Source organism: Phlebotomus papatasi, chromosome 2, assembly GCF_024763615.1.
Source record: "Phlebotomus papatasi isolate M1 chromosome 2, Ppap_2.1, whole genome shotgun sequence".
Taxonomy (NCBI): Eukaryota; Metazoa; Arthropoda; class Insecta; order Diptera; family Psychodidae; genus Phlebotomus; species Phlebotomus papatasi.
Genome location: NC_077223.1, coordinates 16,016,358 through 16,039,853, shown reverse-complemented (window position 1 = coordinate 16,039,853; position 23,496 = coordinate 16,016,358). Strand labels below are relative to the sequence as shown.

General features: G+C 34.8%; 1 protein-coding gene across 2 annotated transcripts in view; it reads right to left on the bottom strand.

Annotated features, from left to right (window-relative positions):
* Positions 1–1,739: 1,739 nt before the first annotated feature.
* The window catches only part of LOC129802792 (MAM domain-containing glycosylphosphatidylinositol anchor protein 1), a 114,098-nt gene continuing 92,341 nt past the window's right edge, over positions 1,740–23,496 (bottom strand). Inside the window, exons 2-8 of one of the 2 annotated variants that reach the window (XM_055848886.1) lie at positions 8,005–8,250; positions 7,743–7,941; positions 7,282–7,571; positions 6,738–7,215; positions 3,507–3,619; positions 3,284–3,322; positions 1,740–3,082 (exon numbers count right to left, since the gene is read on the bottom strand). In XM_055848886.1, the coding sequence (XP_055704861.1) occupies positions 2,976–3,082; positions 3,284–3,322; positions 3,507–3,619; positions 6,738–7,215; positions 7,282–7,571; positions 7,743–7,941; positions 8,005–8,250 (1,472 nt within the window). In that variant the 3' untranslated portion in view covers positions 1,740–2,975. The remainder of the gene's footprint in view (positions 3,083–3,283; positions 3,323–3,506; positions 3,620–6,737; positions 7,216–7,281; positions 7,572–7,742; positions 7,942–8,004; positions 8,251–23,496) is intronic. The other variant, XM_055848887.1, reaches the window with a different exon arrangement.

Below are 23,496 nucleotides of genomic sequence, written 5' to 3'. Positions count from 1 at the left end.
AACCCAAGATTTAGCCACAAGGCATAACTCGTCTAATATCTAATCGAGTGAGATTTTGAATAAATGACTTCAGATTCGATATTAAGGACAATTTATTCATTGGATGTTGAAAAGTCAGTAAAATTGCTTTTTATTTAAAATTTTGTGACCTTTGAAGAATGGGCTAAATCCCAATTCTGAAACTTGCGTAACAAATTTTCTTTAAGTTCTGAAAGGACGTGAAGGGCAGATTCATACAGGTTTAAGGGAGAAGTGTTCTGTGTCCAAAAATTTACTATTTTCATTTAATTTTTTTTTAACAATGTTTCCTTTGGTATTCATGAAATTAAGAACAATTTATTGATCTATTTGATGTTGAAAAATCTCTGCAATTTTGCTTTTTGTTTAAATAATGATTTTTTTTTAATTACAAATATTTTATAAATGATTTTTTTTAATTGGTAATGTGAAAATTTACTCTTTTTCTGCGTATTTTTTTTTTGGGTTTAGTGGGAGGGGGGGGGGCTACTTCGAGCTGTGGGGCTAGAAAAAAGTGGGACACCTTAGAATTGGGTTAACTTTGAAATCGAGCTTTTATCATATTTTTAAATAAAACTGGATCTTATTATGATATAATTTAGCTCATCAAACCAATTGTGAAGCTAAGTTACAATATAAGGCTCAATTCCATTTGAAAATAGGAGAAAAAAACACTTTCAAAGCTGCCCCACTTCCCCTACATTGAAATATGATTTTTGCGCATTTTCTAAATGAAACTGGGCTTTAACGTAATATAATTTAGAAAGAAAAAAACAATTATAAATGTGAATTAAATTATGACCAGATTCAATTTTCTTTACAAAAATATGCGAAAAAATCGTATATTATTGTAGCCCCATAGCTCAAAGTAGACCCGCCTCCCCTTATTATAATTAATTAAAAAAACAGTGTACTAAAATTGAAAAATAGGGCACCGTACTTAATCATTGTGATTAATTTTATACATTAAATTAATTAATTTTAATGTATTGCCTTTCGGTTAGGGAATGTTGGCATGGTTCGCACAGAGTGAACCTTCAAACAATGCAACCCAAGCAGCATTTTTTTCTTAAAATGGTCTTGTAGAATTCTCTAAGTGAGACACTATAGAACTAAAAATCTTTTTATTTACTTGTAACGCTCTTGCTTCCATTACTGAGATTACTATAAGTAAAGTGGCGCACTCTTAAGGATCTTAAGAGCCGCTATAGGAATTTCCATAGAAAATTTTCACTTTAAGTCTTTTAAAAGTGCACTAAAAGACTTGCCTAATACTTGGTTCTATAAGACAGCTATTTTGCTTGTTGGGAAATTTTCTCTTTGTTTGCAAAGATCTAGTTCATCATTTCTTAGTCATAAGATAGATCATTATTAAGCTCATAAAATGAGATAAGAAATGGTAGGTCAGCTCTTTGCAAACAAAGAGAAAATTCTCATCGTTTGAAGGTTCACTCTGTGCGAACCATGCCTACATTTCTCTATATAATCACATAAAGGAGACTGGGGCAGATTAGCCAGATGTTGAATTAGACATTGTGGGATGTTCTAGTTTGCCCAAGAACACATATTGAGCGAACTGCTATTTATTCAAAGTAAACGCCTTTCGTAGTTATTGAAATATTTATCATTTGCTGTTTAATTGTGCCCCCGGTCTCCCCTACAGAGCCAAGTTATTCTTCATCAGGCATCTTAGGTTTTTTTTTTTCAGTTTTAGTAAACTATTTTTTTTATTGAATAGAAGCGTTTTTATTCATACTTCACGTATGAAACAATCAATTCTTTAATCAAATAACGCTGCTGACATCATCGTCCTTTACCGTATCTGACTTTGAGTAGAATTAACTTAGAAACACATTACAAAGTGTTGTATATGTAGGTACTTAAAAAGTAATTTACAAAATATTCTTTCTGTTTCTTTTATTAAATTATATATGACACTTTTAAAGTACATTTTGTTGATATTCTTTTTGTATTATTATCAACACTGAAAAGTTTGCCACTGTCTCTAAAAGGACTGTTTTTCGTCACAGAAAAAAAGAGAACACTGATGAAAAAATACTGAAAAATCTCATTTTTTTTCTTCCTATTTACCTCTGTACATTATTCTCAAAATACACGAGATTTTTTTCTTCAATTTCTATGCACTATCTCTCAAGTGGTAAAATTTTCAAATAGGCACTCTCAATCTCATTTATTTTGTGGTCATCGTTTTAAAGGCCAATTCGGTTTTAGTTTTTTTTTTCTTTTAATTTTACAATTTATCGGAAAATATGTATCTGCAACATTTGCAATATCTCTTCAAAGGCTTATTATTTTCAAAAGGAATTTTTTGGTTTGATTTTTATTATAACTATTGTATTTTTTTTTAATTTTATCTATAGAGAAAGAAGGAATTTGAGTGAGAAATTCCCCATCATCGATTTTTTTTTTTGTTAATTTTCTCTGTGCGAAAGGCAAATCCGCTATTAAACTTTTACTTTTATTTTTATATATCAATAAATTACAATGTCTATATCGTAGTAAGAATAACTTTGGCCTTACACTTAAAAAAAAGGTTTAGCAGAATAGAAGACAGGACTTTGCAAAAATTAAATATTTTTACTCCACATCTTGTGTACTAAAAAAAAAGAATCAACAGACACTTTTATCATCAAAAATAATTTACACAGAATTTATAAACTTAGTTTTCAACAATTGAAAACGATTCTTTTTTGTGCTCATCGTGAAAAACGAATCTTTTACGTGCTAATAGTTCTAGTTAGAAAAGAAATGGGAGATTTTATGGCATTTATACGTCTTCGATAGAACAGTTTTCTTTTTTTTTTTTTGTTTTTAGAGAGAAGGAAGAATCTTTAAGCTTTACACAATTTTCTCATGTGACATTTTCTCCATAAAATTTCCTTTAGTATTTCTGGTATCTCATTAGTTTGAACTACAAATCATCAAAGGCCTCAAATTTAGGTCCATCGAACACAAAAAAGCACAGAAGCCACTAAAATTGTGACCAAATTGGATGGGAATCCTCCGAAAAGTATCCTCGTAGCTCCACTCGTTTCCGTTGAATCTGATAAAATACAGAAATATTACTATTAGAGTCCCAAAAAAAAACCTAAAGAACAAATACAGAACAATTAAAAATAAAGCAGCAAAAAACACACGAAAGACAGAAAGACACACAATTCCACCAATACAAAAAAAAGAAAAACTACAAAGGAAAAGAGTGCAAAAAATGTGATGAAGTAGAATTCAGGGAGAATATTTTTACCTAATTTTTCGAAAAGTTGATCTTCACTGTCAGTATATACTGAAAAATATTTAATAAAAATCATTGTAAAAAAATAAAACAAAAATGACACTCGGGAAGATCATCAAAAACTCGAAGAAAAATTCGTAGAAAAAGAATCGATAATGTGCGAGATTTGTGCAAAAAACTACAGAAAATTCTTTAAAATTATTTTCCTTTTTTAAATAAGGACTAATTTACTTACTTGTGGGGACGTTGATTTGCTGAGCTTCTGAATACTTTGACCATCCCTCAGTATTTCGGGACTTGACTCGAGCATGCCACGTTCCAGGAGATAATTGAACACGATGCTGAATTCTGTTGAAAAATAAAGATTTTGTGAATATTGTAATGCTTAACTCTTTCGTCTCTTTTGGGACTCTGAGTACCCAAAGAAGCATATGAATATTCAGTGAAAAACAGTGTTTTTTAATTATTCAGAACTGAGAAAAATTCAATTATTTTGGATGATTACAAACTATGAGGATGTCCAAATGTAAGATATTTTTGGTAGGACCTCAATTAATTCCTGAGCTTAGATATTTTTGATTAAAAAATTGTGAAATTGGCTTGCAGCATATGCTGCGGTCCGGAAAGAGTTAAAGTAGTTTTTAATACAAAAAATTATTATTTTAATCAAATTTTTGTGCTAGACTTCATCCTCTTAATATTATACACACTCCATTGATAAAGCTTAATTGATCTATTTAAGGGCAGAATCACATTGACGGTCAAATGATCACCGTCACCGTCAAAGCCTCACCGTTTTCCTTAATTTACGCATTTTCATATTGCAATTCTTACGTAAATTCTCAATTATCGTACTACCTTATCTTACTGTGTTATCACACTTCCACATTAAAATTTTAATATGATTCACATTAATTGTCGCTGGTGAGAGTCCAAATGTGTAATTTGTGTGTTTGAATCATTTTATATTCAAAATTTGATCTATTTGTTGATAAAAAGGTAGACTTGGCCCGCAAAATTTGATACAAATTGATTTATAGCATTAATGCGAAAAATTAATGCGATTTTCTGTTTAATTTTTTAATGTGAAAAATATTTATACTTTAGGTAAATTTAAACTTATTTTTGCACGCCAAGTCCACGTCTTTATCAATAAATAGAAAAACCCCAAATATTAAGTGACTCAAAGACACAAATAACATATTTGGATGCTCACAAGCGACAATTAATGTGAATCACATTAAAATTTTAATGTGCAAGTGTGATAACGCCGTTATAATAATAGACATATTTAGAATAGTTTTTTTTATGACAGAACGGAAATTACTTATAGTAAAAAGCGTAAAAACAAGCTCAAAGTTGTATTTTTTTGTAATTTCGAAATTGTTTGAAATCATCTTTCTCTGAATTTAAAACCAAAGAGATCTTAAAAGTATTTAAGGTCAAAAAGATCAATTCTCTGGAAAAGATTTCAAAGTTATTTCAGAATTGTGAGGTTTATCCCGAAAGAATATGCTTGCAATTCTGCCTAGCAAAAGAACAGAAAATGTTATTTTATCATTATTTTGATTATAATTACATTAAGCCGTCTCTCGGCTTAAGTCGTAAGTGGTCTAGGGCATAAGAGCACAAAAAGACTCAGGCTGATCCTTGAATATATTTGGCTTGTAAAATTTGGCAGTAAAAATGAATCCTAAACTGCCATACACTGAGGACTTATATATGACGATCAATTAGAGGTCCTTAAAGAACATCTATCTTACTATAATATAAAAAATAAACAAACAAAAAAAAGTGGAAATGTAGGATTAGTCCATTTGGGTCATAAGAATAAGTCAAAAGTTCCGGTGAACTTTCCAATCTGTTTTTAGCTGAGATTCTTTACAATCTCAGCTTTTGTGGTCACAGGTGAAAACCGACCTGGTTAGATCGGGCCCAAATTTGGAATGTACACGTTTTGACACTCATAGATCACGAAAATCATATGCGACAAAAATCGATTTTCGTGGCCGTCCCGTCCGTCCGTTGTATAACCACTTCTGGAGAGAGAACGGAAAGAGACACAGGGGTGACATTAGCTCTGAAAAATGCGACCAGTTTTAGTGTAAAGTTTTCCCTGTTTTCGTACACATTTCACGAGATATCTCCGAAACTACGTAGGTTGCCAATTTGGGGCTTTCGGTTGCCAATTCCATATTAAATTGGCTTTTATTTTGTATTTGTATTTTTTGCTAATTCATTCCTCAATGACAGAAAACACCGAATAAACTCAAAAGTTTTTTCGGCACGCTAGAAACATATGGGAAACATAGGAAACGTCATGTCCCTGGAAAGAGATATCGATAAGCGGTTTTCGGCATAGGTTAAATATCGTCGGGCCGCTATAAGTTGATGATGTCAGATCCACCCCCCCCCCACTTCCCCCACCATTCCGCCATTTTGGAATACCCCCAAATTTCGCTTTTTTTTCAATAACTCAGCCCCTATGGCAACGATCGGGCTAAAATTTTAGTATGTTATAGCAGGGCCTAAGAGCTTTCAATCGATACCAAACTTAACCCCCTCCGACCCCCCTGACCCGAGCTAGAGGGGTCAGAAATTTAAGTTTCAAATGGTCATATCTTTACTTCTAATTATCGGAATTCGAAAAATTTTGGTGTTTTGGAAAGCTCTCGTAGAGAGCTTAGCTCTTCGATTAATCGATCTCGAATATTTCGAAAATTGAACGATGCTTTTTCTTTAAATTTTAATATGTTGTAGCTGGGGTCGAGGCCTTTCCAACGGTGGGTCGCACTCCTCCCTCGATGTTCCCTGACCCGAGCTATAATCAAAAATGTCTTGACCGGACTGCATTTTCTGTATTTATAAAGGGATTTCGATGAAATTTTAGCATATATTGTATCTGAGAGCTAGATCTTTCTAATAATGGGTCCCATCCGTCTCTACCCCAACCCACTGTACCCCGACCCTTACTATTCCCATATGGACCGGACCACTAGTGTTTATTAACCGTTTTCAATGAACTTTCTTTTCTTTTGTTGGTATTCCCCAATCAGACTATTTAAAATAGAAAACGACCAGTGATAAGCCCAGATAAGCTTATGGTAGCTGAGATTCTTTACAGGCAACCTCGGAATGCCTGCAACTCGGAATGCGTGAAAATTCGATTGTGAGTTGAATTTTGGGGGTAAAGAATCGCGTCGAGCCAATTTCATCCATTTCGACTGCCGAGAACAGTTTACTCGACGCGATTCTTTATCCCCAAAATTCAACTCACAATCGAATTTTCACGCATTCCGAGTTGCACGCATTTCGAGGTCACCTGTAAAGAATCTCAGCTATCATAAGCTCATCTGGGCTTTTTTTTTAATCAGATTTATTCAAGAAGAAGGATTAAAAATCTTGTCTAAAGATCGTGTATAGTTTCATAGTCAATTTGTTATCATTAAGTAAAATTTCTACTTACACCCATATTCCCGAATGTTCTTTGTGCTTCTCAGCGACAATGGGCTTCACACTGGTCCACTGTTTGTCGTTGGTCTTCTGGTAATAGAGCAGTATCTCAGACAGAGGCTGAACACTTCGCACGGTCCAGTTGAGAAGCACCAGGTGATCTACTTGCAATTCATATCCATCGAAATGAGCTGGTTCAGGCTCGTAGATCAGGGAGATGTTTTTGGTATCCCTTCCTAGGCTATTCTCCACTAGACACTGGTAGAAGCCCAAATCACTCTTGTTCACCTTCCTCACTAGCAGCACTGTCCTATTGTGATGACCATGAGTCTGCTCGGAAATTCTGTACTTCTGTCCTTCAGTGACATAATTCCAGTCTCTTGACCACATTCCTCGTCCAGCTGGGTCACTCTTGAAGTTGCAGAAGAGCTCAGCATCATAGCCTTCGCCAGTGTTAAATTCATGCTTGTGTCCTGTGATCTTAGGTGAGTCTGCAACAAGGATAATTCAATTGGAACTTTAGTGAAAACCCTTGGTTTGCTTTCAGAGATTCTTACATTGAATGTTGATGGTGACGGTAGCATGAGCTGGTTCTCCAATCCCGTTGGTAGCCAGACACTGATATATCCTGGAGTGATGATGTTCTGCTCGTTCAATGACCAATTTTCCCTTATCTTCAGTGATTCCATCCACGCGATCTAGGCGGAGTCCATGAGATGACCAGTTAATTGTGGGTTCAGGGTTTCCCTTTGATCGGCACTCCAGGATAATCCTATCGCCTTCTCGGTATGTCCTGTTTTCGCCACTTACATCAGTTTCCCTTTCGAAGATACTGACACTGGGTGATCTGGAGAGGAAGACTTTGTCAGTACTTTGAAATTGAATCCAGTGAATCTCTTAATTTTAAGAGAGTCAAAGTATGCGTAGGAAAATCGCCATGAGGTAGGCTTGTCGAATTTCCAGTAGATATTTTAAAAAACGATATGGATCTTTAAGATATTGCTCTAAGAAGCCTTACCTGGACACAACGAGCTTGACCTTCATGGAGAGATCATGAGGGAAAATTTTGCATGTGTAAAGACCATCATCTGACTGGTTAACATTCTCAATTATTAGGGAAGTATCCCGGTCTACACTAATCCTATTGTTGCTGGATAACTTGTTTTGTCCCATAGTCAGCAGGGTATCGCCAAAGTTCCACGAAACAACAGTCGTATCTAAATAGTAATTAAATATTCAATATTTCGAGATATTAAAACCCTCTTTCCCAATAGACTTACTTGAAAGATTCTTAGCCCGACATACGAGTCTCGCTGTCTCTCCAGGTTTTGCATTAACTTCCGTCTCAAGGACCTCAAGTACTGGTGGCGGGCCCTGGGGAACTCTGTTGTACTCTGTGTTGTAAGATTTGTCTACACTTAGGTTCTCGTCATCATCGTAGATGTAGTCATCTCCATCATCTTTCTGCATATTTTCATAGTCGTAGTCATCCTGCGCATCCTTGATATTCGCTGGTTTGGACAATCCTGGAAAGGATAGAAAAGCATGAGCTGATATTTTCTCAACATCGGCGATTAGGGAAATCAATATAAAATCCATTGATATTCACTATAAGGGGCTTAATTGAATTGTTGCACAAGATCAAAGTTGAACGCAACGTCTAAAGATAGATTTTTGATTAAACATTTGCTACCGAGATTAACCTTTTACCGACGAGACACTTTTTACAGACTGAAAATCATCAATAAAAATTAAACTGAGAAACATAATCAATGATAAGTCTTACATCTAATCTTGGAATTTATTTTGAGAAAAAAAGCAATGACGAACCCGAACCCTCCATCGTGTGAACGGTGCCTCCGGGGCAGTGCCGGATTTAAGTGGGTTCCCCGAGGCTATGGCACCGGGCCCCCACATTTTAAGGGCCTCCACATTTAAGAAGTTTACTACATATAGTCACAATGGCCACAAAATAAAAATTATTACAAAAAAATACTACAGTTTAACCTACTTTAAGTATTAACAATTAAAGCATTTAATATGCAAAAATATATTTAAAAAAAAACGTTTGAAACGGCTTGCATTTTGGAAAAGATTTTCTTTTTTTTCGTCCTGAGGGCCCCACTCTAAATCGTTATTTTATTTACAATATTGTTAAGAATCGCTAAAAATTTTCTTATAATACGATAGAAACATATTGATAGATATGATTGAACAGCTCTCTTAATAATTCGTAAATATGTTTTTTGTTTTTAAATTTATAAGACACCTAAGGCACTTAATTTTATCTATTGGATCCACTGGACCTCTTTAAGATCAGTATTTTAACCATACACTGGTTTACCTAATTCAATTTTTTTGCAATTCAACTCTAAGTAAAAGAGATTACAAACCAGTCATTTTTATAGTAGGGTGGAATCACCAGTTCTCGCCAGTGCCCCACTTCTCGCCACTTACATTGAAATCGCTATTTTTCGCAATTTATGAAATAAATGAGTCGCAATTTTTTGTATTGTTTCTGCTTCTACGGATAGAATCGAAAAATAATAATTATTCGTTTTGGATTCACGATTTTGATCACTTTTTAGAGCAATATTTTAAGCAAGTGCATCGAATCCAACATCTCTTACCAAATGTACTAAGTGTCGTCAAATTTTCATCAGGCCAAAAATACCTATTTGGGTAAATAATTTGTCTATTGAATATTTAATTGCACTTGTGGAATACATAAAATTTGTATTTAGTCAATTAATATTTCATTTTATATTATTTTTGTATAAAAATGAGGCATGGCGAGAAGTGGTAATATTCTGGAATTGATTTTACCACCTGTCGCCATATCTTTTCAATAGGCGACGCTAACTTCACTTCGTACATTCTCAGTTGTCAAATCTGCATTGTTTACTTTCTGCAAAAGCCCCATAATTTGATTTCTCAAATAAAAATGAAGAAAAATCATTTAAAGAGAGTAATAATAAAGTGATCACAAGGAAAGAGAAATGGTGAATGTATTCTTTTCATAGCATTGCCTAAAATAACCGAGTGTGGTTCTTTTCAAGTGGGTGGCGAGAAGTGGTTACAAATTTTACAAAACTGGCGAAAAGTGGTAAAAAGTGGCGACGAAATGGTTATTTTTGCATTATTAATAAAAATCAGTTTTTTAAGTAGTCCAGCGTTATGTTCTAGGATTATTGTTTTCACGTATCTAGAGCCAATACATCTTAGTAACTTTGTGTCAAATTTGACTTATCTTGTAACAAGGATTCAAAAGTTATGATTAAATGAATTTAATTTTTTCCTAAACATGGCGATAGCCGGTTATTCCACCCTATAATTTGAAACTTTAACTTTACTGAACTAATTTTTATTTTGAGAAAGTCACTATGGAAAATAAATTAAATATTTACAATTTTAAACCATATTTGGCTATATTAAGGACTCTATACATTGAGAGTCATTTTTGTCAAAAATTCCATTTTTGACAATGTTTCCACCTACAGCGCTGCAGGCAATTTCTTTTTAAAAATGCAATTTTTTAACGAAAACTGCTCCCAGAGTGTGTAGAAGCCATTAGGCCTGACCTCAAAAATTTAAATAAAATTATAGTATTTTTTTTACATGTTTTGAAAACTTAATTTTTTTGCCAAATTCTTGTACAAAACCTAATTTTCAAAATCTTCAAAATATGCTTTTAAAGGAACTTTGGGTAAAATTTTGATCAACTTTTCTCAAAGGAAGCTACGATGTCGCCTTCAAAGAAGTATTAGGGAATATATCGCTTTCCTCATTAGGCCCTAAAATAAAATAATCAAAATAGGGTTAGCATTGAATTTATGAAAAAAATAAATAAAAAATTCAAAAAGCTTTTGAGATTCGTAAAGAGTATTTTCCATTCCATTTCTGACCAATTTTCCGTAATTTTCTTGAAGGAAAAGTTTTCTTGGTGGCTTTAGCAAGCTTTCAGTTTACGAAATCCTCCGAAAGATTGAATTTAATTTAAATTTTTAATTTTAGATTATATAAAAAATAGCTGCCTTACAGAACCAAGGTTTCACAAATCTTTTAATACACCTTCACAAGGCTTATAATAAGAATTTTGTACTGAAATTCCTGTAGAAGCCTATCATAAGCCCATTGAGAGTTTGCCACTTTAAGTAGTCACAGAGATGGATCAAGAGCGTTATAAGCAGATTCTATGAATTCTAACTTCTATAATTCGTATTACTTAGAGAATACGTTTTAATTTTAAACGTTCCAGAATTTTTTTTTAGAGAAATGTTCTCGTTTGGGCCTTTCGCTATTTAACTGCAACGGTCATATCATAGGCAAAAAACCGAGGGATTGTACTGTTTGTTTTTTTTTCGATAGAGTTCAAGTCGTTACGAGTAGTAAGAGAAAAGTTGCAGGTCTCCGGTAAACTTAAAGTTGCTTAAATTTACTTGTAGCATTGAATAACGATATATTATATAAAATTTTAAAGTTGCGATTTTTGGGGTTCTTGCAAATGGGCATTGGTCCTCCACATTTCTAAATCCGGCCCTGCTCCGGGGGCAAGAATCGCACAAATCGTAATATTTTTTTCATTTTCCTATCCAGGAAAAACCAACAATTCTGTGATAGTGACCTAGGCATGCATAGAAACCTAAAAGATAAGAAAACTTTTTGGTGTAGTGCAATTCACTGCCCATTTTACAGTTTAGTCAGAAAAAAGTTCTGAATATGAAGCACGAAAAAATGTGCGAAGGCTGCCTACATTCCCCTATTACTGCATTGATATTCTCTTAGCTTGCTCTTAAAACCCAAATATACTCAGGCTGATATTTTGACGGTAAAGGAACAGGCAAAAGAATTAATACAGAGTACATCTAGTCCTTGATCCTAAACTCGCAATGTATGATAGTTCAGGCCGAAACTTTTACCGTCAATTTAGGTGTCCTAAGAGCATAATGTTGCTTTCTGTATTTCCTTCTAATTTCTTAATCTAGAAAAGAAATAAATTGTATTTAGTGAGCAACTCTGATGTCAGCGGACGAATACAGAGTGTAAAAAGTTCATTGACACAGCGGTCGATTGATTTGGAGTGAAAATGAGGGAAAAACAGAATGAAGAAAAGGCACAGAGGAGAGGTCGATAAATGTGTTACTTGCCCTTTTTTGGGCCACACTATTTTTTCTCCCAAAACGCCCCAACTGCACTGAAAATTAAACATTTATGGTCCAAATGTGCTTAAGACTTTTCCATGCTTGCGCATGATGTCTCAAGGTTGAATTAGGAAAGCGATGCTTCGACAGTCATTTTCCGTGATGCAATTTGTGGCCGGGAGCCAAAAGCAGCAAGTTTTCCGGCAAGTTGCTCAAGGTCCAGTATAATTTTTTACACAATCCTGACCATGCTGCCAAGTGACTCGAGACTTGGTGGCGATTCGTGAAAATGTGCAGATCAGTGAGATTGAAAAAAAAAAAACAGAAATTCCCGGCTTCAGGGGAAGCCGTGTCTATCAATGGACCAAGAGTGCAAGAGTCAAGTTGGTAATTGACATAATTGTAAGTGAGCTCCCTCATTTCAGACACAAACTCGAAGAAAAGACCGTTTGTGGTCCATTTATTGCACACAATTAATTGAAATTGTTCAGCAACAGCTGTTCAATTCTCAAGTATACTTGAGCTCAACAATTCACCAATGATCCCTAAGAGACTCTATATAGTTGAAGAAATCCTTATCCAGTGATTTCAATTGAATTTCAAATGAAAATTATTATTCCTCTCTTTGTATACAATCAAAGATGAATAATTGATTTTGGTATTTAGATACAAAAAAGGAACTCAAAACATTTTGATCAATTGCTCAAACTAATTCGATGCTCCCGCAAAAACATCACAAACAACTTTAATCCGACAATCAATTCGCACAAGTTGAAAAAAAGCGCTCAACTTCTCATGATTTTTTTTTTCAATTGAACAGACAACGAAATGTATTTCATAATCAAATTTTTCTTTCTTTTATTGCTGTAGCACATTGCCCAGAATGACAATCTTCCATGTTTTTGGTCATCTCAATTGCCATTATTATCCAAAATTGCATTTTAATCATTTTAATTGTTTGAGAACATTTGGATAATTGAGTCAGGGGCTTTCAGAGTCATTTTATGATGTTTCTTGAGTCATTCGTTCATTGAAACCATTGAATCGAACCTTTTGAATTGAAGAATTGGAAATTAAAATTTAAAAATTGCAAAAAAAACAACCAGTGAGATGTCTTGCAAATTTTCTTAAATCATTGAATTTTTTTACTGCATCCCGGTTTGTAAGAGATTATATAGCTGTGATTTAAAATAGTTAAAAAAAACAGGCACTATATTTATTTGAATGCATTTTATTTAACAAATTTATTCATCTGCCTTTACTTGCGGCCATTGCTGTCTTAAACAGGTTTCTGACTTCTTGCTGATCCATATACAGTGGCGACAAGATAAATAGCACAGTTTCGGACACTGTACTGTATGCTTTATTTTTCGAAAAATTATGCTTTAAAATTATGAAAGTAATAATAATAAATGAACTTTTATATAAATACATTTTAAATATGAAGAAAAAACCCGAAAGTTCTGTCAAGAAATTTAGTACGGTAAAAAAATTCTTCAAATGGCACATATTAAGGGGACAATATAAATAGCACACCCTATAACAAGTGATAGTTTTCGGCTTCTACTGCAATTAACAATTTACAAATTCTATTTGAAAATTAATTTGGAATAATTATAGTACTTAGTTAAGTAACTTTTGGGAAAAATAATAGCTTGACAACGAAGGATCATTAAGGAAACCAAGATTTGGCACTTTTCTAATGTGATTGTAATTCATGTAGTGCGGATATCTACTTAAAACCCTTCAAACTATTCCAAATTAGTCACATTCGAGAGATTTGTCTTGTGATCAATCTGTTCCTATAAATTCAACAGGATTGAGGTCCTTAGACCATCCTGCCCATTCCACAAAGTCAATTTTGTTCTGATTGAACCACTTTTATAAACTCTTGGCAGTGTGTTTGAGATCATTAGCTTGATTAAAACTTAAAAACTAAGATCAAATTCTTTTCGATTTCGAAGTACATGTCTTGTCCAATGATATCCTTGTAAATAAATTGGTTTATATTGCTTGATATTCCATATACAGACCATACGCCACTTCGCAAAAAGTAACCCTATACTAATAAAATTACAACCGCTAAGTTCTACCTTCTTAATTATGTCTCAAGGACAAAATTCTTGACTTTTGGGACATCTAATCTTTTTTTTATGTCATATTCAATTGTATTAAACAGGAATACATCAATTCAAAGAATTTTATTCCCGAATTACAGATCCTTCTGCATATGCTCTTTAACAAAGATCAAACAACAGGTACGGTTTCGTTTGAATACTAACTCTGTACGTCTGGCAACAGTTCTAAACCGGGTATTTTTACATAATTGACTTTTAGTAATGCTCACATCAGTTACTCCTTCAAATTTTGTTCAATTTATTATTTTATTTTTGGTACTGCAGCAAAAGAATTCAATTTTACTATACAAACAATGGCAGGATATTCTATAGAAGTGGTTATTCTTTCTCGAAATTTTCAAGTTTTTTGCGTAATTTTTAAGTTTTATTATAGAAAATTATTGGATTATTGGTTCTCTTCCTTGAATAATAAAGTTTAGAAAAAGTTTCATAGTTATCCTAAACTTTTTTACGTAAAGCCTGTACATCTGAACCAAAGGCTTTATTTACATGATTTTTCAGTTCTCATAACTTTATTTTACGAAAATTTGTGGTATTAGTGGCTATACATGATTAAAAAATCAGGAATATAATGAATATTAAAATAAAAATAAATTTCAGGTAATATTTTCAGACAAAAATCAAGGCGTGCTATTTAAATTGTCCGCACGAATTATACCTAAACTCATAAAATGACACAAACACATGGTTTTAACGCATATAAATATTAAATAATTATCATTTTTATTTATGATGGGCATTATATTTTCTAAATAATAAATCATGATCAGGAATAAAGATTGATATTATATCATCAAACATCAAAATATTAAAATCGCTGAAGGTGTGCTATTTATCTTTTCGCCACTGTTGTAAAATCGTAATCAAAATTGTAATCAAGAATTATACATTAAGATCTTGGAGATTAATATTATTTTGGAATTTGTCTGTTACAAATTAATAGACGATTATTGTGGAAAATAATCTGATAAGGAGACTTGGACAGACGATATTAAATACTCGTTATAACGGCCACTGAATTTATTATAATTTTTTTTTTACTTTTTTAAACCATTCCAAACACCATTAATTTATATTGTGTAACTATCTAAGAAAAAAATTTATCGCCTAGAATTCAAATCAGGAAAGATACTGAAGGAAATTATTATCAAAATCGATGCAATGTTGAACTATCACTGCATAATAAACCTTAAAATCGTCTAGTTTGCGTATGATGTATCTTACTAGAGGAAAGTGACCATGCTTTACACGGTCCCAAGCTTTACAATGACTATTTTTTTGTATGTTTTTCAATAAATGTGACTCATCTCTTCTATATTTTAAAAACTAGGGGAAAGTGTCTTGTTTTTGAAATATATTGCGGAGTCGTATTTATTCAGAAACATAGGAAAAATTTAGTCATTGTAAAGCTTGGGACCGTGCAAAGCATGGGCACTTTTCCCTATGGTCATTAAAACAATTTATCTAGAATCTTTTGAAAATCAATGCAGTTTTATGATGCTTAGAAATTTTAGACTTTAGGTCCTAGGCGATTTAGGATAAACCTTTAGCCTGAGATCACTGTAGTGTTGATCCCTCGATAAAAACTATGGAAAATCAGATGATATGACAAATAATTGACCTAAATAAAATCGTCCAATGCACTATAAAATTTGATTTTTTTAACACTGTACTGCTAATAAAAAATTTATCGGTTCGTCATTAATATATTAACGAATTTGAAGACGATCTGCAGCAGATAGAGACTCAACCTCGTCCAAAGTAATTGAGAACCATATCTCAAGAAACAACATAGCTCTCTTACTGAACTAAAATCAGATTGTAAAGAATTTCAGCTAATTTTTAAAGATCTTACAGTCAATTTTATAGGGTTTCTAATAATAGTTTTTGACATAAATACTTGTACAAGTCTCCGAGGTCTTCATCAAGGAATAAGTTGTGAGCCTTTGAATTCCGTCAGCTATTAAATTTTCCGAGTTTTTCCTTTCTTTTAATAAGAAACTTTTCAATAACTATTTGAAGATTAAAGCTATCACATTAAAAAACAAAAATAGGGTAAAATTAGTTAATTTGGAACCATTTACAATTTGGGACATTTGAGATTTTCTCATTGTTCAAAGATTCAAAAGGAAGCAAAGCTGTTCCTTTTCTTCTTAATCGTCTTTTTCTTCTATTTCGCGATCTTTGTTTTCTCTTTCCTCATCTGAAACAATGAGAAAATCTCAAATGTCCCAAATTGTAAATGGTTCCAAATTACAATTCAATTCAATTCAATTCAATTTATTAAAATTTCATAGGACAATCTGTCCTCTGTACAAATAAAAAAAAAATATAATAATAATAATAACCATTATAAGTATAGCTCATGTAGAACACGAGGAATGCGTGGCAGCCACAAATCTAAGGATCAGCTCCCTCTTCCGCTCGCGAGGCAAACCATTCCAGAGAATGACCCCTTCAACAAATAGGGAATCGCGGAGAATGCGACTACCCGAACTAGGCACACGGAGACACGAAGCCCTAGTGGACGATCCAGCCACTACAAGCTCCGCGAGATACCGTGGTACTCCAACACTCAGTAACCGTGAGACAAAGTCAACAGCACGAGTCTCCAGGTAAGGAAAAAGTGGAAGACCAAGGATTGAATCCACCCAAGGGGAAATGTGATCGAACTTACGTAGCCCGTGGACGTACCGTACACAGGAGTTGAAAGCTCTGTTCAGCCGACTCTGCGTCTCAGCATTAGCACTGAAAAATAGTTCAGCCCCGTACGTAAAGAAAGGGACTATTAGAGCTCTAACTAATAGAAGCCTTGTACCCTGGGGCGTGAAGGACTGAAAACGTCGCAAAGTGCGCAATGTGAGAAAAACTTTCCTGCAAATCTCAGCCGCATGATCAGACCACGTCAGAGTTTCATTAAAAATGATACCCAGGTCCTTGGCCCTTGGAGTGAAAGGAATCACCTCATTTGAGAGATAAATTGGGTGAGGTTCAGGATTCCTCCACCTGGTGTGAATTATTAAGGCTTGAGATTTGGCAGGATTAAGGAGAAGGCCGTTGCAGTCAGCCCATTCAGCAATTCTTGAGAGGTCATCATTGATGGCCTCAAATGTGTAAAATGAATGAGACGGATCCCCAGAACAGTACACCTGAAGGTCATCTGCGTACAAGTGATAACCGCAATAGCGAAGGACCTGCGGAATATCATTGATAAAGAGTGAGAACAGGATAGGCCCCAAAATGGAGCCCTGAGGGACACCTTGAGAAATGTCAAGTGGACTGGAAGACCTGCCACCAGACCTGACTATTTGAGAGCGAGATGCCAGGTACGAAGCAATCAACTTCACTGACACCTCGGAGAAGCCAAACAAGTCCCTCAGCTTGTGGCACAATAGGACATGTGAAATGCTGTCAAAGGCTTTTGAAAAATCCAAAAGGATCAGGACACCAAACAAGGACCCATCCAACGCACGAGCCAAATCATTATGGACTCTCAAAAGGGCAGATATGGTGCTGTGATTTCTCCGAAACCCGGATTGATATTCACACAATAAGTTATTTGCATCCAGATGCAAAGACATCTGATCCAAGAGAATAATCTCAAGTGGTTTAGACAGGGCAGGCAAAATACTGATAGGCCTGTAGTCCGATGGATTTGTGGGATTAGGAACCTTGGGAATCGGGGTCACCAGAGCTCTCTTCCATATAAGTGGGAAGGTGGACGAAGTGATTACGAAATTATATATGTCTGTGAGACAAGGCAAAATAATGGGCAATAGAATGCGAACAAAATCAAGGGAAATTCCATCAACCCCCGAAGCCGTCGACTTCACCCGCATGACCGCAGCATAGACCGCTTGTGAAGAAATATTAATAAAATTGAACTCCGGAACACACGAGCTCCCTGTGGGAGGTGGAAAAGCACAACCAGTAGGTCGCGCTGCCGAAGAAAAATAAGAGTTTAATAGATTTGGGTCCGCTTCAACAGCATGGGAAGACTTCTTTAGACCAAGATGGCCAATATTTCGCCACAATTTGGAGGGATCAAGAGAAGGATCCAACTGCTCATGATAATACCTCGATTTGGCATCCCGAATAAGTCTTTTGACTTCGTTACGAAGTCTTTTGAAAATAATCTCGTCATTTGAAAGGCCAGATCTCTTCCAAACACCAAAAGCCCTATTACGATCGCGGATCGCTTTGAGGATACAAGGAGACATCCAAGGCGATCCGGGGTTACGCAGGAGAATCCTTCGCTCCGGGACATGTGCCATAAACAAAGAGTTCAAAAGGTCGCTAAATAGTGCTGCACGCTCGTCAACAGAGGGCAGCACATTAACCAGCTGCCAATCGATTTCAGCAGCCGCAGAAAGGAGAACGTCTATATTAACTCTCTTCATATCCCTTACCACACGGTATTGGTTAGACTTATCAACCCTTGGAACGGAGAAAGAAACTTGAATCAGATCATGGTCAGAGAGCCCAGGCAGACTCTGTTGACCGAAGGAGCGTACAAAGCTCTCACAATTCTGCGGCAGGATAGCTAAATCTAAAAGTGCTCGACCACGTGTGGCGGAAAATGGAATATGATTAAGTGAAAAAGCATGAAACAGAGTGAGGATATCTGAAGAATTACGGCTAGGAACCAGGAGATTTATGTTAAAATCCCCTAAAATAAAATAGCAAGCAAAAGGCGCTAAAAGATCAAACAATTCCTCCAAGGGCTCAACGGAATTGACAGGCGGAGGGAAATAACAGACACAGATTATAAAGGAGTAAGTAGAATTTGGGAAGGAGACCGTGAGGGAAAGGTACTCAAGCCGTCCAATCACTCCCGACGAGTGAACAGAAGCACTGAACCTGTCTGAGAGGTAAACGGCAACACCACCCCCCCTACCGGACACCCTGTCACACCGAAAAAGGCGGTAGCCAGGAGCTGCAACGGATGCATGCAATTACCTCATTTTACCCTACTTAACTATTTTTTACAAATATATTTTCTTCTGAAGTTTAAAAAGAATTTTGAACAAAAAACTTGCTTACTTAAATACTAACGTAAATTAAATTTAAATTCTCTCTTTATATTATCTCGTAACATTTTCCTCTTTATGAAAAACCAAATGAAAAGCTCAATTATTATTATTATCTAAAATCTAAAAGATAGAAAAAAACCTATTCAAAATTATAGAATTGAAACAATTATAAAAAATAACAATGTTTCGATTCAATTGTACATAGTTTTCCTTATCGAAGCCACAAGATCTTTCATCATGAAAAGAATTAGAACGCAAAATGTGAAAATGAGTATACTGAAAGAACAGGAAGAAGGTGGGTTGATGTTGGGCGAGACAATTTCACATTCACTTAGGGGGTCTCTGGGTCAAATTGCTTTATCCCATCCTACCATATCTCACCCGGTGTTTTTATTCAATTAGAAGATCCAACCAGAGCGAATCAATTGCACTACATTCCCTGGCATATTGGATTTTTAATTGATCCAAATCAATATTATTGTCTCACCAGTTGGCCCCAAAATGGTTATATATTGGTCACAGAGCGTCAAGCTGGAAGAATCTCTCGGTAACCACACCCTCTTGAACAAAACTCTTTCATCAGCCAGGAAGAGTGTGTGAGTGGAAAAAAAATAGACATTAAATTGACTCCCAATAGGGCATTAAATAGTTCACGAGAGGTTGTTCAACTTGTTGGTAAGAAAAGGAGTCAAATTGTGCATTTGGAAATTGAACAATTGAATATTTTTCCTTCCCTGCAGCTTTCGAAGAAAAAGGAATTCCATCGCCCAGATCAATTCAATTGGATTTATTTCGATTGCTTTCTCAATATAATTGACTTGTTTCACACTCTGTCGAATTATACAGGGCTTAGTAGTAGAGTTGGGAGAGGGCTAGAATGAATTTTGGCTTCTATAGATAAGATTTTAGAGTAAAATCCATTGCTTTAATAAATTAATTATAGTAAGGTGGGGTAACTGGATCGTTTTCTGAAGAGTGCTACTTAAACGCTTGTTTTTGGATAGATGAAATTATTTTTACTTTTTCTAAATCCATAGAATTATTCACTGTTTCATTCAGAAACATAATATAAAAAAAATTATCAAAAATATTAAAGAAAATATGTAAAATAATGATTATACTGAAATAAGTTAGTATGCACTAAGTGGATCGCTTTTTCGCTAATTCACTTTTAATTAAACCTTTGGATTTAAAATACTTTTTCCACAAGGAAAAAAACAATAAATGTTTTCAATCAACCAGCTGTTATTGGCGAAAGTATCACTGACTAGAAAATTTTTAGTGAAGAACCCAGCTGACACAAGATTGAAATGAGTCGATTACACTCACTTATTTAATGGATAAAAATATTATTTTTGGTTTTTCTCAAACTTGAATAGTTATATTATGTTACTGTAATGACTATATTACGGAAATAAAAATAAAAATATTTTAAGTGGATTTAGTCATAAACGATCCAGATAGCGAAGCGCCCGGATTAGCACACTTGACTGTAAATGTGGATAATCCGAGTGCGCAGAGACGAAGTTATTTCAAGTGAAGCTATATTCGAAAATCGGGCTCGAAAGCCAAAAAAGTCATTATGGTGGTATTACAATGTAAAATGAACATGTTTTTTAGAACTTTACTGTTCTCAAGTGTTAGTTCCTACACTGAGAGAAATCCGAAAAAGTTAAAATAACATTCCGGAAATGCTTATTTTACCCTGCAGTATTGATTCGAAATCGGTGTAAATATTACCCTTTTTAGGTGTATTGTGGGTTAAAGTTACCCTTTTTCATGTTAATTTTATCCTTAAAAAGGTGTAAAGCGTTATTTTTACACCTAAAAAGTGTTAAAGTTATGAGGAAAAAAAATTAATCGCACCCTCTTTTTTCTCTCACAGTGTAACGACTTGTTTGCTTATTGGTTCCTATCCCGGTTGTTTTCTCTAATTCTAGCCATGTTCTAAAACCACCAAACAGTCGGGACAGGAACCAATACAAAAAAAGTCGATTAGGTACTAACACTTGAGAACAGTAAAGTGCTAAAAAGCAAACATGTTCATTTTTATTGGAATAGCACCATTATTAGGGTAAAGTGATACAAATTGGACAATGCTACAAGTTGGACAGGGCTTTTTTTTCTTGATAAATTTAGTAACCTTAATTTTTATTTGTATATTTTTATGGCTTTAGTTTTATAATTTGGTTCCTTGTGCTTAAAAACAAATTTTGTTCTCTATTTATCAAGAAAAAAGCCATGTCCAACTTGAACCGGTGAATTGTCCAACTTGTAACCCTATGTCCAACTTGTATCACTTTACCCTACTTCTCATTTCGTCCGTTTCGAACCGTGCCCAGTCTAATAGTTGAGTGTCATGTTCATTTGGGGTACGGAACGGGATTATGGTAGCGCGAAATATTTTAGTTGCGAGATGTTTAAGGACAAAACCAAGAATTGATTGTAGCATCGATTAAGTTAGTTTAGACATATAAAAACCGATTTTTTCTGGATAAGTGGATCGACATAAACAAAAAAACACTAACAAAGGAAAATTAGCACAATTTCTCCAAGTTGCAAATTAAAACTGTTGAAACACTCCGCAAATTGTCATTATCAAAACAATTTCCCTGAATCTTTAATCTGGAAAATTGTCATCTCTGTAACTTCTGTGGCACACGAAGAATGATCAATTGGATTCCCTCATTTGCATCCACAAGCCATCAATTAGGTGGCTGTCGTATCACAATGGTCCCAAAAGCTACCTCTTTCAGTTCCATTTTCGCGCCCATTTGCCATCCTCCAAGCGAGATCATTTAATTTGGGTAATTGTATGGCACAATTGTTGGCCAACATGCGGAATGCCTTTGTTCTCCTCTGACCACTGATTTATCACCATGAGCACTTTTGTCCAACAACCCAACAACCTGTGTCTTGTAGTAAAAGAATCCACATTTTATTGCGTTCTTTGTTATTGCTTTGAGTATACATTTTTTTTGTTTCTAAATATTTCAATAATCCTCAATTGGTTGTCCTCCTGGTACTTAGAGCTTGATGGAAAATTTGACCCTTTGTGCATTTGATGTAAAATAGCTGGGACTATTAGAACCTTCATCCTTCACACAAATACTCTTGCTGTAAACGACATTGCACTTCCGAATCTTCTCCTTCTTGGACAGTTGTTTGTGATCGGGATTGCAGTAGCATAGGAAAAAGTGATCGCAACAGTTTATGGCGCTAATCTCTGGCGGACAATCTACTCCTAGAAGTTCTCTGGCAGAGCACTCATGTTCCCCCGCAGCACCACAGATCACCAGCATAGTTACAGCAAAAATCAAAAAATACTTCATAATTGTTTTACACCGTTTTCACTTTATAATAAAAGACGTGCTTCTAATCGTGTCTCGAATCAAACTGAACTCCAAGCACGCAATATCTTAAAATTTTATACACCAGCTTGTCCTTAGTCTTCGTGCAAAACGTTTGGAGAGATCATCGAGCAAGTATCATTAAAAAAAAAGTTTAATAATACGTCAAAATATGACTGAATGGTTGTTTTTGCATATAGACGACTGTTCAGAGCAATTAATAGCCTTCTCTATAATGGTTTATGAAGAACGGCGGCATCCAGTTTGTTGTTCATGCCACGAGTTTAGAGTTTTTTGGCCATTGTCATTAAAATCGAAAGTAAATGAAGATTTGCAGAGTGCTCGAATTCTTGCTGAATACTCCTTGTTTTATGATTTAGTAATAGTTTGAATTTAATTAAGTGTACATGAATCTATTGATATTTCATAGAGCGTAAGAGCCTTTATGCCCTCGACACACTTACGACTTAAGCCGAGAGACGACTTAGTGGAAAATGATGGAAATGTAGTTTAACCATTATTTCTAATATAATTACGCTAAGCCATCTCTCGGCTAATCCTCATGTCTGTCAAGGCCCTTACAGACCTAAGGATTAGCCGAGAGACGACTTAGCGTAATTATATTAGAAATAATAGTCAAACTACATTTTCCACTAAGTCGTCTCTCGGCTAAAGTCGTAAGTGTGTCTAGGCCATAAGGCCTGTAACGCCTGTAACATTGAAAGTATTTTTCGCCAAAATTTCATTCATGAACGAAATCGTCTGTTCTACATGAAATGTCAAATTCCGTCAAAATGACAGTTTCTAACGGATTATCCCAAGAAGTCAGAAGAAAAGAAACTTAGAAACTAAAGAGGAGTGAAACTGTTTGAATCCTAATGATTTTAAAAAAAAATATTGGTTCAATTTAAAGCGAAATTTTATTAGAAGTCAACAAGTCAATTCAATTCAATTCAATTCAAATTTATTTCAATCAACTGTTTGTGGCTGCCGACCGACTTCACTACCGGTCTCCCCAGGTAAACGGCAGAAACCCTGGTTCTCTGACCGTATAAGCCATAGAGATATATACATATTAAATTCAATAACTCAAAAACAAAGCATGAGTGA